Source organism: Mustela nivalis (assembly GCF_964662115.1).
Source record: "Mustela nivalis genome assembly, chromosome: 1".
Classification (NCBI taxonomy): Eukaryota; Metazoa; Chordata; class Mammalia; order Carnivora; family Mustelidae; genus Mustela; species Mustela nivalis.
In genome coordinates, this window is record NC_139020.1 from 67,980,892 (window position 1) to 67,999,176 (window position 18,285).

Below are 18,285 nucleotides of genomic sequence, written 5' to 3' on the forward strand. Positions count from 1 at the left end.
AGGATATTAAAATTGTTTGTCTTGGGTGCCGTCAGGGCTCAGTGGGTTAAAGCCTCTGCCTTCGGCTCAGGTCATAATCCCAGGGTCCTGGAATTGAGCCCCAGATTGGTCTCTCCGCTTAGTGGGAAGCCTGCTTTCCTTCCTCTCTCTCTGCCTGCCTCTCTGCCTATTTGTCATCTCTGTCTGTCAAACAAATAAAAAAAAATCTTCAAAACTGCTTATATTATATAATATATTATATTATAAGAAGCAATTTTACCTGCTGCCAAATAGTTTTCCACCAAATCCCACTGTGACAATTTCCAAGCTGCTTCCACTCTGTATGTGTTTAATTCATCTGTCCATTCAGACCTATTAAGAGAAACCAGTATCAAATAAACTTTATTTAAAGTGGCATTTAGAGATTTTTTCATGGTTTTAGAACTCCATTTATTGTATTTATTTATTGCTCTATTTACTGTATTATATTGTATTTTGTACTTAGATATAAAATAATTATCTCTATCCAAAATAACCCCCAATTTTTATTCTTTCTATTCCCCCAAGACATTTTTTTTCAATAATTACTTCTAACAGGGCCATTTAAATATGCCATTCCTTAACAAATTAAATTGTGCCACATAGGAGCACCTTGGTGGCTCAGGTATTAAGTGTCTGCCTTTGGCTCAGGTCGTGATCCCAGGGTCCTGGAATTAAGACCCACATTGAGCTCCTGCTCAGCGGGAAACCTGCTTCTCCCTCTCATCCTCCCCCTGCTTGTGTCTTCTTTCTTGCTCTGTCTCTCTCTGTCAAATAAATAAATAAAATCTTAGAAAAAAATCTTTATAAAAAATAAATTGTGCTATATTAGAAGAGAAATCGATGCCTGGATAATTACAAAGTGCAGTTTACAATTTACAATTACAAAGGGCAGGAAGGAAAAAGAGTCAACTGCATATATACACATTCAGAGGTAAGGAATTCTCAGAACTTGGGACTGCTGAATTAAATTTAAGGCAAAAATATAGGAGCCCATGGGTAGGTCAGGGACAACTGGGAGTATCTAGGACACTCAGTAATAAGGGCTTAAGAAAGTTAAAATGGGGGCACCTGGGTGGCTCAGTTGGTTGGGCGTCCAACTCGGTTTCAGCTCATATTGTGATCTTGGGGTCCCGTGATTGAGCCAAGGCTTAAAAGGCTACCTGCTCAATGAGGAATCTGCTTGCCCCCTCCCATTTCTCCCTGTGCATGCTCTCTCTCTAAAATAAATAAGTAAAATCTTAAAAAAAAAAAAAAATCTACAAATGATGTGTCAATGGCATAATAAAGGATACAAAATTTTGCTATGTAAAATATATATTATTAAACTATTTTTAGTGACTTTAAAATTTGGGTTTGTAAAACTGGTATACTATTAGTAATTATTTTTTCTAAGCATTCTACTTATGTGACATTAAGATGGGGTAGTGATATTTTATATCATGACTGCACAGAAGAAGGTAGACTTTCCCATATTTCCTTTTTATCAATTACACCATTTGAGTTATCTGCTATATGCTACACATCGGGCTAAGCACATTTTTCCATTTAATTATTTAATAACACTGAAAGATACACATATTCTCATATTATAAACACGGTAGAAGAATCAGAGGCAAGGATCAATGTCCTTAAAAGTCTTCCTTGCTCTTTCTGTAGTTAAACACATTTTTAAAAATTTAATAAATGAGTCAAGCTTTTACTGGAAAAAAACAAAACAAAACTTATTTATAGCAGCATAAATACTAACTACCTTCCTTCTAAATACAAATTACACCAAAAACAATATAACAAGGATAGAATATATTAGAAATGTAGTTTTTGAAAGTCCAGTTGTGAATAACTTTATAAACTCATCATCAGGTGCCAAAATATCAAAATTTTAAGAAAAAAATCTGAGTAGAATTAGCGGGATTTGCTATCTAGAGGGGATGTGTCGTAAGAAGCATTATACCAAGAAGTACTAAAAGGCAGTGAAGATCAGGCTGTGAGAACTTATCCATAAGAATACATAAATGAAAAACAGTAATACAGTCGGGGTGCCTTGGTGGCTCAGTGGGTTAAGCCTCTCTCTGCCTTCGGCTCAGGTCATGATCTCTGAGTCCTGGGATTAAGACCCACATCGGGCTGTCTGCTTCCCGCCCCCCTCTCTGCCTGCCTCTCTGCCTACTTGTGATCTCCGTCTGTCAAATAAATAAAGCTTTAAAAAAAATAGTAATACAGTTAATAATTTTAAATATTTGCTTAAATGCAAATATTCTCCCAAAAGAAAATACATGCCCTCAACAACCATTTGATCCAACAGGACAGAAAAATCTCGACCGAATATTGACACTTGACTTTTCACAGCTCAAAGATCGAGAGGCTCCAAAAAGAAGACAAGAGGAGTCTAACTGTCCAGCATGCATTATTAGGAAACCTGACACCTAGGCTTGAGCCATGACAAACAAATCTTCCCAAAGTAATTATAAGGTCTCTCAACTAACCTAGAGAAACATCTAAAACATATAATCACTCTTTCTCTGCCTCTGCAAAGCTTCTTCCCTCATTTCATAAATCCCATTACTGTGAAACCATCTGATTAAAACTGAGCTTCTCTGCTCTCAAACATTATATAACTGTGGTTTTTACAAACAGGTTGGAATTACAGAAACTATACTTAGGGGACACCTGGGTGGCTCAGTTGATTAAGCAGCTGCCTTTGGCTCAGGTCATGATCCCAGGGTCCTGGGACCAAGTCCCACATCAGGCTCCTTGCTCGGCGGGGAGCCTGGTTCTCCCTCTGCCTACTGCTCCCCTTACTTGTGCATGTTCTCTCTTTCTCTCTGACAAATAAATAAAAATCTCTAAAAAACAAAAACAAAAAACTATACTCAGAAGAACTGTTTTGAGAGTCCTAACTAATAACTGTGGCCAGTTTTTTTTAACTGTTTTGTTAACCAAGATACCATCCTTTTGATCAGATCTCACTGCCCATAATAGTCAGTCGGCATCTGGTAAATTTAACAAGAAGTACGTCTTCTAGCTCTCAAAGCAAGGCAGCTTCAAGAGCAGAACCAACCTTCACAGTTACTCCTCAGACCAAAAGACCTGTGTAGCCTTAATCTTTATTACACATACGTACTAATTTTTTCCATCATTTGGTTTGCTGTAACAAACCCATTTTCTTTAGCAAAGGAAGGCAGCTTTCATTTTTATCAATCCTTTAGGGAAAAATCAACCCACACAATCTGGAGTGATGTTCTACAAATCAGTAACAAGGTTTTCCCCTCCCCAACATAGAAAATAACTGGAGTTGATAATGTAGACAGAGCTTAGATACTTTTTGGATACATTCTTATGAGCCTCACCAACACCAGGTGAGCTTTGGAAGGTTTCAATCTTAAAGCAAATATAATTCAAGGTTGACTCTTGGGACAGAAGATGAGCTGTTAAGTGCTAAATCAACTTACGACAAAGTAGAAAAAAATATTTTTTTTGTATCTCCAACACCATGAAAACATAAAAAAGATTTCATTTCTTCAATAATTATATCAACTCAATTCACTAATTAAAATTTTCCCATTCAGATATAATAACAAAAGAAAATCATTCTTTATTTTTTTTTTAATATTTTATTTATTTATTTGACAGACAGAAATCACAAGTAGGCAGAGAGAGAGAGAGAGAGAGAGAGAGAGAAGGAAGGAAGCAGGCTCCCAGCCGAGCAGAGAGCCCGATGTGGGGCTCAATCCCAGAACCCTGGGACCATGACCCGAGCCGAAGGCAGAGGCTTTAACCCACTGAGCCACCCAGGCGCCCTAGAAAATCATTCTTTAAAAAGTTTACCTGTTAGCATGTACTCCATTCACCTGAGTGATTACAGTAGACAGCTGACCAAGACCTAACATGGACTTCACTACCCCATGATAATGAATGATCTAGAAATTTAAAAATATTTAAAATAGCAATGATCATTTCAAATACACCTTAGGAGACAAGAACAGTTTAACTGATATTCATTAAAATGTATTATTTGCTTGACTGAGCATATCCTTAGTTCAGCCACTGACTTGCTTGGCCTAATGGCAAAGTGCCCAACAATAACCTAACACATGTGAATATTAAAAAAATACATACACAACCTAAAAAATTCTCAGACTGAATTATTTTTTTCCAGATTCGCTCTAATTTTTGGTTCAAATCAAATATAAAAGTAAGAAGTACTCTTTAATATTTTATTTAAAGATTATAGGCAATACTATTTCTCACACAAAAATTGAAACTCCAAGTTCACAATAACATTAATACAGATTTAGGGCGTCAGTAACTAAAAATTACATAGGACAACGAAGTATTCTTTAAAATTGAAAACAAGATTGTGACAAATAAAGACCTTGTACATTGAGCTTTTGAGAAAATGAACATGTCAAATACAACAAAAAGCAATAACCCACGATTACAGAGAATCTAAGCCAAGATTATAAATCAATAATTCTAAACTCTCTTCCTATCCTTGTAAACATGAGATATATTAACATGCCCTCATTATAATTATAGCTTATTGATTCTAAGGGATCATTTCAGAAATTCACAGATGATAGTAGGGGGCATATAAAATGTGAAAATGTTTCCTAGGCTGTAGAGAATCACAATTATTATTAAAAAATTGACACGCGTGTTATAATTTTTATTGCATACTAAAATTGTATACATTTGAGTAACTGGACACACAGCTTAATACAAATATAATCCTCAACAAACCTCATTCATTTGGAGGATTTTCTGAGGTCACAGAAACTCGGCATTGAAGGGATTATTGGGATTATCTCACATCTTTGATTTTATGAATCAGGAAACTCAAGCTCAGAGATGATTAACTATTTTCTAGACACATTGTGACACTAATAGAGACAGTACTGAAACAAAGATTTCCAGAGTTCCTAGTTCAGGGCCTTTTCATTATGTTGCCTTTCGTTTATTATCTTACCTGGTCTGGTTCTAGCTGAATAGCCCTGTCATAACAAGCAGTAGCATCCCTCAGTAAGCCAATGCTTTCATGTTCAAGGATCTGTTCTTTCAGAGATGGTTCTGCCTTTCGAATTGCGCTTACTCCAGCTACTCCATCTGGTTCATGCATAGCAGCGTACAATTTCTTTGTTCAACCATAACAAAACAATTAAATAAGAGGAAGAAAAAAACACAACTAGAAATAAAACTATTAAGATGACCAGTTTATGAGAAAAGAGCATATGAGAATTTTTCTCAAAGCAACAGTATTTGTTTCAAGGCAAACTTCACAATAAACTTACAAAAAACCAATTTCCAGGCATCCTATTATTTTAACACCTTTGTTCTATGTAAATGCAAATCTACATTAGTAATTGTTACTGATGAGTTATAAAGAACAGCAAGGTCCTGAACTCTCTTTATCCAACTTATGATAAATTCTGTTGAATAAAGTTTATAAGTGTTACAAAATTTTTAAGTAAGTATTTTAATATATTGATATAGAGATGCCTCAAATCTGAGTTTGACAGAGATACTCAGGTTTAAGATAAAGATTTGGCAGCAATCAGTACAAAGATGTTTTTTAAAGACTCAGAAAAGGGAATGATTTAGTAAATGAACAGGGTGAGGGAGGAGAAAACAGGGGAAGGGAAGGAGACTGGAGTGCTTCCATATTAATAGAGGAAGAAGGAACAAATGAAACTGAGAAGAGAAACCAGGCTAGTTTACAGGAAGCTGGACAGTGTGACGTCCCAGAAGCCACGAAATAAAAGCAAACATCTTTTTTTAAAATATTGTATTTATTTATTTGACAGAAAGAGACCACAAGTAGGCAGAGAGGCAGGCAGAGAGAGAGGGGGAAGCAGGCTCCCTGCTGAGCAGAGAGCCCAATGTGGGGCTCGATCCCAGGACCCTGAGATCATGACCCAAGCCTAAGGCAAAGGCTTTAACCCACTGAGCCACGCAGGTGTCCCAAAAGCAAATGTCTTAATGATAAAGGAATGGTCAAATGATTCTGTGAGATTAAGAAAACGAGAAATGGGAAACATATACTGGATTTGGTAACATGGAGGCAATTGATTTTCTTAGCAAGAGCAGTATCAGTGGAATAGAGAAAAGTCTTGTTGGAATGGTCAATGAATGGGAAGTAAAGTGAATACAGAGAACAGAAACAGTTCTTTTAAAACTGGCTATAAAGGGAGACAGAGAGATGGGCAGTATCTGAAGGAGAATGTATGACCAAGGGAATTATTAAAATTAAGATGGAAGATACAAGAGCATGTCTATATACTGCAGTTGAGGAAGATAAATTACTGATACTAGAGAAAGCAAAAACATTGGAGGACTGAAATCAAGAACATAAACACAAAGACTGAATTTTGACAGGGAAGGATCCTTTGTTAGGAATAACTTAAGAAAAGAAAAAAGGATATGGTGCAAAAGTCAGTGTATTTTCAAATTTGGTGGACATCTAGCTTCCATTTTCTCAATGATGATAAAACAAGACTACTAGTTCAGAGTGAGTAAGGTAGAAGCTGAGAAAGGAGAAAAAATGCTCATCCTGAAGAGCAAGAAGGTAGGCTTACTAAGAAACATAGATGGACTAAAGGCAGTATTAAAGAGTCCTGCTGAGGTCACAGATTATAAACTTAAAGTAAAAGCAGTTAAAAATCCACTGTGACGTTTCTCCAGCAATGTTCAGCTGCTTAAATGCAAGACACTGGCAAGACAGATGGGTGAGTTTATCCAAGGACAATATTTTACAAAGTAAGTATCACACAGATTAAGAAAGATAAGGGTGAACATCTTTGTAAGGAAATGATTTTAATAAAGAACAATAGGCTCAAAGCTAGGCAAGAAGAAAAATAAAGACAGGAGAAGGCTAATATTCATCCCAAGACGACAAGCTACTGGGGTGCTTGGCTGGCACAGTAGGAGGAGCATAAAACTCTTGATCTCAGGATTATGAGTTCGAGCCCCATGTTGAGTGTAGAGATTACTTAAATGAATAATGGAAACTTAAAAAAAAAAAAAGACTTATAGTCTTTTTTAAGCTACTAATTTTTCGGTTTCTCACTACTTTGTGTTTTTGATTTAAAAAAAAAGTCTACTTATTTTGACCTCTTATTTAATTCCCTGTATTAGCCCCACCTTCCCCTTTTTTTCATTCCCTACACAATCAAAATACTATCACCTAGACCATTATTTCACCAGCACCATCATGCCCAATTCCTGTTACAACCAGCACATCCCCCTTCCTACCCACCCCAAATTCAGGGTCACATATCTCCTAAGAATAACAGTGGCCTGCTTCTCTTGCATCATTGCTATTTCAAACTTTCCCTCCATGACAGTCATAGTCATTTAGCTAAAATACCATTTTGACCACAGCACTTCCCTGGTTAAAATCCTCTAAGAATTTTGGACAATTTAAAAGGTCCTCTATGTTGTATACTTCCTCTGCCCAAATCTTTATCTGTCCTCTGCCATTACCAAACTGACACTTTACTCTTTAGCCCAAACCACATTTTTTCCCAACTCCAAACAGATGCCTCTGAAATATCTTACTTCCTTCTTTCACCTATCTACCATCCATTCTTTGAGACCCAGCTTAGACATTGTCTCTAAGAAGCCCATACTGACCTCTTGCTCACTCCCATCTCCTACCCTATCCCACACAGAGGATAACCTAAGTGCCCTTCCTGAGGACAACAGCTATATCACCCAACACCAAATTGATGTTTATCTCTCGCTACTAATCTGTAAGCTTCTAAAGTGCTTATAAATATCTAGTAGCTAGCACAGCACCTAAAACACTCAATAAAATGAACATAAACAAAAAATACTGGAAATGTTAAGTATCATTAAATTTACTGTATTAATTTCAAACCTGTAAAAATCCAAGATGCTCTTGAATATTTTGTTTCTTTTCTGTAATAAATGATTCAAAGTGCATTACAGCTCGTGTATATGCTTTGGAGCGAAAGGAAGCTACTGCCAGGGTATCCTGAGGTATGAGGTCTAGAAAACGAGTTACACTCTGATAGTCTTCATAATCCGCAGTAGATACTAGATTATAAAAAGACAATTGAGTGATTAAAGACTTATAAAATGAAATTTTAAGACTGTCGATTTACACATACATTTAATTCTAATTATATTTAAATACAGTAAATACAATAATTACTTAAATACATTTAAATTCTAATTTATTGAAATTCAATTTAGTTCACTAAATAAATTCATCCAAATATATTAGAGTTTCATACTTAGAATGTAACTACCAGAGAATTATTCAGAGCATTCTTGCTCCAACTCCACCATTATCACTCACCTTACTTGGAATATTTAACTTACTTGAGCTTGTTTCCTCATATATAAAAGGGCAATACGAATATTGTCCTGCCTTCCTTACAATGTTGTTGTGAGGATTAAAGTAAATCTGTATTATACCATATCTTTTCACTCATATGTGGAATTTAAGAAACAAATGAACAAAGGGGGGAAAAAAGAGAGAAGCAGACCAAGAAACAGACTCTTTAGAGCACAAACTGATGGTTACCAGAGGAGAGGTGGCTTGAGGGATGGATGAAATAGATGATGGGAGCTAAGGAGTGCACCTGTGATGAGCACCGGGTGATATATGGAAATGCTGAATCACTATATTGTACACCTGAAACTAATATTACACTCTGTGTTAAGTAACTAAAATTTAAATAAAAATTTTTAAAAAACTAAAAAAAGAGTAAATCTGTATTAAGTGTTGAAAAGACACAAAGATGACATAACAGATACAAAGATGATTTATTAATGATAATTGTAAAAACACTGATAAAGTGTAACAGTAGGGAAAAAGCAGAATTACAAAATAGCTTCTTTTATAAGTTTAGAATTGTTAACAATCTACTTTTTTCCTCTGTTGCCACATAAACAATACAACTGTTTTAATGAAAATTCAAAGTAGAAGTGCCATTGAAGTAAAATCACGAATACCTTAGGGTACTTTTTTTTCAAGAATCTAAGAAAAGACTTAAATTGGAAGCTTCAAAATGAGGACAGTCCAATTTATGAATTCTTATTTAAAACTTATCAATTTTAGTAGCAATTCATAACAGTATGTACAGAACAGGGAACAAAAATAAGTTTCTTCAAAATTTAAAAAATCAAGATGGTAAATTTAAAAGCGATTATATTTAAAGTAAGTCCTTGATTCAATCAAAATTTGTAGATCAAATTATGAGAAATGTTAAAAATATTTTATTTTTGAACCATTACAAATGTTATTCTTAAAAGCTAGTGTATTTCCCTTGTAATGTTAATGTTAGTAGGAATGGCAACAGAGGTTGTATTTGGTTTTATTTATTTATTTATTTTTTAAATATTTGTATTTATTTATTTGACACAGAGAGAGAGATTGTAAGTAGGCAGAGAGGCAAGCCGATGGAGAGGACGAAGCAGGCTCCCCCCTGAGCAGAGAGCCTGATGCAGGGCTCGATCCCAGGACACTGAGATCATGACCTGAGCTGAAGGCAGTGGCTTGAGCCACCCAGGCGCCCCTGTATTTGGTTTTATAGAACCATTTACACATGCAGAAACAGGAATAAACATCAAATTGTTAAATCAATGGAAAACGTATTAATAAGCAGCCACAGTCCTCAGGAAAACAATCCCCCAGATATTTGTTTGCAAGTCCAAAAACTTTTATAAAAATCAGCAATTGTGCTTAACAATAGGACTGTATGTGTTTTCCTCACATATATGGACAAGAGGGAGACACAAACTGAGAACTCCGTAAGTGAAGGTCTCTAAGGATTGTTAAACAGTCAATTTTTCAATTACTCTCAAAGTCTAGGTGGCAAAACATGTGATTTCCTTTCAAATAGCTGAGATATACAGAAGCAGAATGATAATGATTCTGCTCATTAAATGCTTCTATCCTGGGGCATTTTTAACTCTAATAAGATTCCACTTTTAGTCACCTTAGTGGGAGTTGTAATATCACAGGAAAAAAACTGCATATATTTGGTATAGCAGGGTGTAATGCTGTTATGTGTATTAAGCATATTTGGAGAGACCTCTGGATATCAAACAGTACCAGAGACAGGAAAAACAAAAAAATGAAATGAATAGAAAGTAGAAGAAAAGAATAGGCCATGAAATGAAATTAACAGCTCTTCTGAAATTTAAAACTTACCTGTGAAAAAGATCACAGAGTAACTCATAAGCAAAAAAGGATAAAGAATACTACATATATATGTATGTATATGCTTGTATGTTTAGATACGTGTATACACAGTACACTGAGGGGACACAATAAATATACACAGTACACTGAGGAGACATGGAGTAAACAGTTTAGCAGTGAGGGGTCAATTATTAACAATATTAACATGTCATTTATTTCACATTTTACAATTTATATATTCACCATTTCATTTAATCCTCAGTCCTCTAAGGAAAATAATAGTAATCCTGTGTTATACAAAGAAAAATTAGGCATCTGTCTTGCCTAAGGTAGAGAGAGTAGAATTTGTTTTTTTTTTTTTTTTTTTGAGAGTAGAATTCAAAGAGAAGTTTTCTGACTATAAATTCTGGTTTTTTCTTGGTGAAAGGGCTACCTCAGGGGGTAGGAGGAAATATGCAGGAAAACAAACATAGATCTTTTAAAAAGCTAATGCTTAAATTACAGAATTGATAAGGAGGTAGCTAACTGGTTAATAACTAAGAGAAGAAAATAAACACAAGTTATGACTCACCTACTGAGTCTAATTTATCTCTGTTTGATTTGCTTTGAGGAAATTTCTCTGCATTCAGTGCCTGAAATTTGTGCCTTGCCCACTGTGTGAGATGGTCAAGCATGGAGAACACAGTTTGTGTACTGAGCTGACACAGATCAGATGCACTGTCTTGGGTACTTATGGTATGTTGATCATCATGCTTTAGAACTGCCATAATTTCTGCATAAACCTAAAAAGAATTCATTTTATGGTTAATAATGCATCATGTAGTATCATTTTGCTATTATCTTACATGTGAGACAAAGCACTCTTAGGCAACTATAAGCAGAAGATATGAATTTAGTCTCTAATAAAATTTTAAATGTACAATACCATATAAACCAATGGTTCTCTTTTTTGGAATACACCTTAAACACACACACACAAATGCTTTCACAAGTAAGAATCACCATAATGCATACAATGGCATTGTAAGGACAAAAAAATTGGAAATTATTATTATGGCAATAGTTAAACTACAGTACAACTACAAAATGGAAGGATTATACTAAACAGCATTAATAAAAAAAAAAGTTGGCTCAATAAATATATATTAAAAAAATGGCAAGTTGCAAAATACCTACAATAATATCATTGAAAAACTTAAATAGAATGAACTGCATTAAAAAATAAAAAGGTTTGAAAATATCTACACAATGGGATGCCTAGGTGGCTCAGTGGATTAAACTGTTGCCTTCGGCTTGAGTCATGATCCCAGGGTCCTGGGATGGAGTCCCACATTGGACTCCCTGCTCAGCGGGAGCCTGCTTCTCTCTCTGCCTCTACCTGCCACTCTGCCTGCTTGTGTGCTCTCTCTCTCTGATAAATCAATCAATCAAAATCTTAAAAAAAAAACCCACTAATTTGAAAAGAAAAAAAAAAAGAAAATATCTACACATCAAAAAAAAATTTTTTTTAAGATCTTATTTATTGGGGCGCCTGGGTGGCTCAGTGGGTTAAAGCCTCTGCCTTCGGCTCAGGTCATGATTCCAGGATCCTGGGATCAAACCCCGCATCGGGCTCTCTGCTCGGCAGGGAGCCTGCTTCCTCCTCTCTCTCTGCCTGCCTCTCTGCTGCTTGTGATCTCTGTCTGTCAAATGAATGAATAAAATCTTTTTTTAAAAAAAAAAAAAGATCTTATTTATTTATTTGACACAGAGAGAGTGTGCAAGCGGAGGGATTAGCAGGAAAGGGAGAAGCAGACTCCCTGCCAAGCAGGGAGCCTGATGTGGGCAGGGCGCCATTCCAGGATCCTGGGATTGTGACCTGAGCTGAAGGCAGATGCTTATCCAACTGAGCCACCCAAGTGCCCCTGAAAATATACATTTCAAATTAGTATCAATGATGATCTCTGGAGATATGAGATCAGGAATGGTAGTCAAAGGGTACACTTTCATTTGTATAATTCAAATATTTACATTAAGAACATAGTAATATGCTACTTATGCTATTAAAAATAATCATTTTGGGGAGCACCTGGGTGGCTCCATTGGTTAAGCATCCAACTCTTGATCCTTTTGGTTCAGGTCATAATTGGAGGGTCATGGAATCAAGCCCTACATTGGGCTCTGCATTCAGCCCTGTGTTGGACACCCTTTCCCCTGTCTTTCCCCCTAATCCTATTTCCTCTCTCTCCCTCAAATAAGTAAATAAATCTGGGAAAAAAACCTATTTTTTAAAAAGAAATGTTATATGTATGTGATTAAAAAAAGAAACTTTACAAAGTATAGTAAAACAAAAAGTAAAATATTCTCCTTCCCCTATCCTTTTTTTAAAAAAAGATTTTATTTATTTATTTGACAGAGAGAGAGAGAGATCACAAGTAGGTAATGAGGCAGGCGGCGGGGGGTGGGGGAGACATAGGCTCCCCCCTGAGCTCGATTCTAGGACCCTAGGATCATGAGCTGAGCCAAAGGCAGAGGCTTAACCCACTGAGCCACTCAGGTGCCCCTCCCTCCCCTATCCTAATCCATATAATATTCACCAAGAAAAACCACTATCAGTAAGTTCTTATGTATTCTTTATTTCAGAAAGTTCTATATATATTTGGGCATATATAATATACTTTTTCTAATTTTCTAAACTAATTATTCAATAAATAAAAGGTTAAAAAGATTTTTCAGAATAAGACATTATATATACAGCCAGCCATATACTGATCAGTATTTCCTAACATTTAGCTTTTCTTTTTCTTTTTTTTTTTTTTAATATTTTATTCACTTATTTGACAGATAGAGATCACTAGCAGGCAGAGAGGGAGGCAGAGAAAGAGGGGGAAACAGGCTCCATGTTGAGCAGAGAGCCCCATGTGGGGCTCAATCCACGGACCCTGAGATCATGACCTGAGCTGAAGGCAAAGGTTTTAACCCATTGAACCACCCAGGCGCCCCACATTTAGCTTTTCTAATACTAATTACTAGTGGACAAATGTTTGGACAAACAGAAATCAAATAAAATGGTATCTCTCACCTCTTGCTGATCTTCCTGATTACAACCCAACAAGACATACACTAGAATATGTGGAAGAAGATAGATGGTCACCTTGAAATCATGTTTCATCATAATGCTACAACAGGTGAAGATTTTACTAGCAAGATCATGCCGAACCTGTAAATCAAAATTGTTTAGGATAGTACTTTTACTCTATTGATTAGTGTAAAAAAAAACCACACACACACATGAGATAATTTATCATTGCAGAGAGGGTATTCTTATATGAAGAGGGGCACACACACTCATGCAAGAGGATGTCAGATCACCACCTCTCTGGTCACTCTAAATATCTCAAAATGCCTGAACTGCTGTGACCCCTAAAGGCAATGTCAATCACCTCAACATAAAAGGCCTCTCCCATTTAGTTAATTTTTGGATGCATAATGTTTTCTTACAGATTAACCTCCCTAATTACAGTATCTTTTACTTAGCTAACATTAAATTCAGTGTACTAACTCCCTGAGCACACAGATGAGTAAAGTAACCAAAATGTGTACTCTGGGCCAGTACATTAAGTATATGACACAGATAAGTTATGAACAGTAATTAACTATAGAAAAAAAAAATGAAAGAAATAGAAAACTAAATTACTTGGAATTAAAGTCAAATTTTATTGTTACGATTTAATGTCAGATTTGCCAACATTACTGTTCTCTTTTTAAATTTAAAGATTTTTCCTTCTCAAATATAAACACTTCACTTAAAATACAACAACAACAAAAAACTAAACTAAATCAAAGATTCCGTATCTGGAAGTAATTAATTTAATGGTATTCTACATTTCACATAATATATTTTCAGTATGTTCAAAAAATACAAGAAACTTAGAGTGCCTGTGTGACTTGGATTGGTCATTTTTTAAACAGTATCATTTCAGGATGCAAAATGAACAGAAGACATAATGTAATAGAAATTTTGCAAAGACCATAATTATTTGCCTGATAAAATAATTACCCTCTTACCCAGAAACTAGTAACAATACAGAAAATGCTACTATTAGTAAACAGTTTCTATAGAAATTTCTACCACTATCAGCACATATATTTCAATACCTGCTATTTATGCTATACATTCAGATAGGTGTTCTGGTTTCATTTAACTAATTCTCAACAGAGTTCTCTTACCTTTGTTATAAGATAACCTGCCCAAGATGCTGACCATTCTGCAAAGTTATTACCTAATTTACTCAAGTAAATTGGCTTCTTTACTCCAGACCAATCTGTTGACTTCTGAGAACTCTTATATCTGTAATTTCGAAAATTTGTTGATTAAAATACACATATATCCACCTGTTGAGAATTTTAGTATAAAACATACAAAGAACTACATCAACTCCTTCACTGATTACCCCACTACTGCCTTGCTTTACTAAACTATGGTTAAAGACACTACTCTTCTGATTTCCTTGTTAATAATGGGGTGGAAAGTCACTCCTGTATACCCCAAGTACTTTAGAGGATTTGAGTCTGCCTCCTCCTCTTCCTCAGTGCTCCTTTCTGATCCTTCCAACTCCATTCTGTGTAAGAAAGACTTGTTCCTCCGAGGTTCAAGCCTCTCAGGCGTATCATTCTCTACTCCTTATGATGGGCATCTATTAAACTCGCTGATTATCAAACTCACTGATAACTTTAGTACATCTCTGTGTTTCCTTTCCTCCCTAAGTCTTACCATTCCAAGTGAATTTAATGGCTGGTGGGACCAACTAATCAAACTCAAAACTTCTCAGTGATTTTCTCTTCTACTTCTTTATCAGGACTTCCTTGCCAATACAAAAAAATTTCTTCACTTCCAAAATGAACTACTTAGATATCTTACTCTACAGCCATAGCTTCCAAAATTTCTAGTTCTTTCACCCAGTTATACAAGCACATTAACTCTCTATCACTGGGATGTTGTGTTCCTTGACTCTGTTAAATTCTCTTGATCTGTAAATACTTTTCTTTCATTACTTTTCTTAACCAACGTGGTCTTCATGGTCCTTCATTTCCTAAGACCTTTCATTTCATTTAGTAAGAACTCTCTTATTAATATTTTCTACCTACTCCATTGCCCCACTGTTTTTATCAGCTGTACCCATCTGTTTCTACACATAAAACATTCTAAATTTAAATAAAGAAATATCTACCAAATAAGTATCCAAACTTAAGGTCTTTTATAAAGAATTTACTACAAGGCTAGGACTATACCAGGGCTCAAAGAAGTGATTTTCCCAAGGTCACATATCTAATAAGTATATGACCTAGTGTACTTCATAGTTTCTAGTTAAAAATAATTTATAATTTTATAGATTAAATCAGTCTTTCCCTTTTAAGATTTTATTTGTCAGAGAGAGAAAGAGAAGGCACAAGCAGGGGGAGTGGCAGGCAGAGTGAGCAGCAGTCTCCCTGCTGAGCAAGCAGTCCAATGTGGGACTCAGTCCTGGGAACATGACCTGAGCCAAAGGCAGATGAGATGCTTAACCCACTAAACCACCCAGGTGTTCAGATTTCAATCAGTCCTAACAAAATTATTAAAATTGAAAAAGAGGTCTGTGTGTGTGTGTGTGTGTGTATATATGTATTTATGTATTTTTATGTATATATGTATTATGTATTTATGTATTATTTATGTATATATGTATTTTTTTTTCTAAAGAAGAGGGAGAAAATACCTTCATGAAAAGAAATTGGAGAGTTGAAATTTCTACTCTGTAGTTGGGGTTACTAGTGGCTTTGGAACTAGCTTTAAACTCTTAAATTTCTTTATTAATTATGCCTATCAAAAGCTTATTAAACTCATATTCAATTTAAAATGGATTCTTTCAAAGTATTACTGACCAAATTTAAGAAAATCAATCCTTTTATAGTTTCAATAAATTCATCTAAATACTTAAAATTACAGAATTTAACCAATAAGCAGACTGTACTTTTCACTTTGACATTATAGGCATAGTCACAGTGGAAAATACATACTAGACTACTGAAAATACTTTCAATGCTAAAAAATTATCTCAAAAATAACATTAATTTTATGGGGCGCCTAGGTGGCTCAGTTGGTTGTGTGTGACTCTTGGTTTCAGCTCAGGTCAGTCTCATGCGTCATGGGATCGGGCCCCATACTGGGCTCTGTGCTGAGTGGGGAGTCTGGTTGAAGATTCTCTCTCCCTCTCTCTCTGCCTCTCCCCCCAACTCCCACACATGCATGCTCTCTTGCTCTCTCTAAAATGAATAAATAAATTTTTTTAAAAATGACATTAATTTTATAAAGTTAAAAATAATTTTATAAAAATGGTTTTATTGAGTTTACAGACCTAGTATTTAGATGAGGTTCCAGGATTTCCCGAACATGCTCAGGAAATCTCCTCCACAACTGGTAACCAGGGCCATCAGTCTGCATCTCTCTACAGTCATAAATAGAAAGTAACTCCTACAAATACATATTTTACATTTGTAAATCTATAGTGAAGAAGATAAATCTTTATACTCACCAATATTCTATACATAATGGTTACAAAAATAATTTTTAAATACATAGAATTTAAAATTTTGGAGTTGTGAACTTGCTTAGGATATCTATTTTAATAATGCTTTAAAACCATTTAGGTGACTTACTTAAGGTCACAAAGCTGTGACTACGCACTATTTGAACATGAAGGTAGTTTATGTTCTATACATCTAATATGTACTATAATATAAGATTAAGAGCTATTTGGAGGAAAATGTGAAATTGTCCATATTTGCAGCAGTATAATTCTTTGAATTTGATCTTTTCTGAATTTTAATGAAAACAACTACAAATCCAAAATAGTTTTAAAAAATTCAAGATATCTCAAATTCTGTGTATAAAATACCGAGCTTAAAATTGTGAAAAGAAGGGGTGCCTGGCTAGCTCAGCAGGAAGAACATGAAACTCTTGATCTCAGAGTTCAAGCCCCATGTTAAGAGTAGGTTTACTTAAAAAGAAACTGTGAAAAGAGCATGCAAATGTTAAAGACCAATTAACTATTCAGGCCACCAAATTAAATGGTTTTATTTTACTTTCCTGAAAATAGTAAAATAAAATACTGATAAATGAAAAAAGATCTTTGTCTTTAGTATTAATATTCAAAAAGAGACAAACATGTTAGGGTATTATATCTTTTATCACCAAATTACTCTTTCTTTCCAATTCCACTGAACATGACCATGACCATATGCAATAGATGTATTTCTAATATTTATAAATATAAGCACTGTCTAGTAAAAACACATACTTCATACTTATATTTAGTATTTTTTAGTAAAAGTAAGGAAGTATCTGAAAAGTTCAAATACAAAAATATCCAGAATCCACTTTCATTTTACTTTAAAATAATAATAAAATTTTGTTTGAAGCCACATTTTTTTCAAAGGGCAAAGTCACTCTAGCTAATAACAAACCCTCTTACATAGATCAGCAATTCTCTCTCTTTTTGGAGGGGACCATTTATACTCTTAAAAAGACCAATATACTTAACAATTGTAGACCTTGCTTCATATTTCATTGAAAAAACAGATGCGATTCAAAGAAACTTCCATTACTTCCACCTACATATCTACCTAGACTGGCACTATCAGTATCAGTGCCCATATGCTTTCTCTACTCTTACTACAGATGAATTGCTTTTGTTTTTAATTAAGGCTACCCCCCACTTGCACACTATGTTCCACATCTTTCTATTAAAAGTAGTATTATATCAATTCCTTCCTACATCATCTATTCTCCTTTTCGCTGAATTATATGATTTACATGTAAGCATACTATTATTTCTCCTATCTTCACTCCTCTTTTCTCCCCAGTTACTATTTCATTCTTCCACTCTCTCTTAAAGACACTTTCTTGTCTTCTGGAACACCACATTTTCCTACCTTACTGGCAGCTCCTTCAGTTTTCTTACCTGGTCCCTCCTTTTCTCACTGATCTCTCAATGCCCAGAGCTCAATTACTAAAATCTTTTTACCTGTACTCCTTCTCTTGATCATTTTATCCAGGATCATAATTTTAAATACTA

The 18,285-nt window shown here is 35.0% G+C and overlaps 1 protein-coding gene across 3 annotated transcripts in view; it reads right to left on the minus strand.

The window, feature by feature from the left end:
* ATR (ATR checkpoint kinase) overlaps window positions 1-18,285 on the minus strand; it is a 97,482-nt gene that overhangs the window by 29,989 nt on the left and 49,208 nt on the right. For all 3 annotated transcript variants that reach the window (XM_082712926.1, XM_082712927.1, XM_082712928.1), the window contains 8 exons: window positions 16,567-16,682; window positions 14,402-14,522; window positions 13,254-13,391; window positions 10,764-10,974; window positions 7,898-8,076; window positions 4,988-5,152; window positions 3,847-3,938; window positions 260-351 (listed from right to left, as the gene is read on the minus strand). In XM_082712926.1, the coding sequence (XP_082569052.1) occupies window positions 260-351; window positions 3,847-3,938; window positions 4,988-5,152; window positions 7,898-8,076; window positions 10,764-10,974; window positions 13,254-13,391; window positions 14,402-14,522; window positions 16,567-16,682 (1,114 nt within the window). The remainder of the gene's footprint in view (window positions 1-259; window positions 352-3,846; window positions 3,939-4,987; window positions 5,153-7,897; window positions 8,077-10,763; window positions 10,975-13,253; window positions 13,392-14,401; window positions 14,523-16,566; window positions 16,683-18,285) is intronic.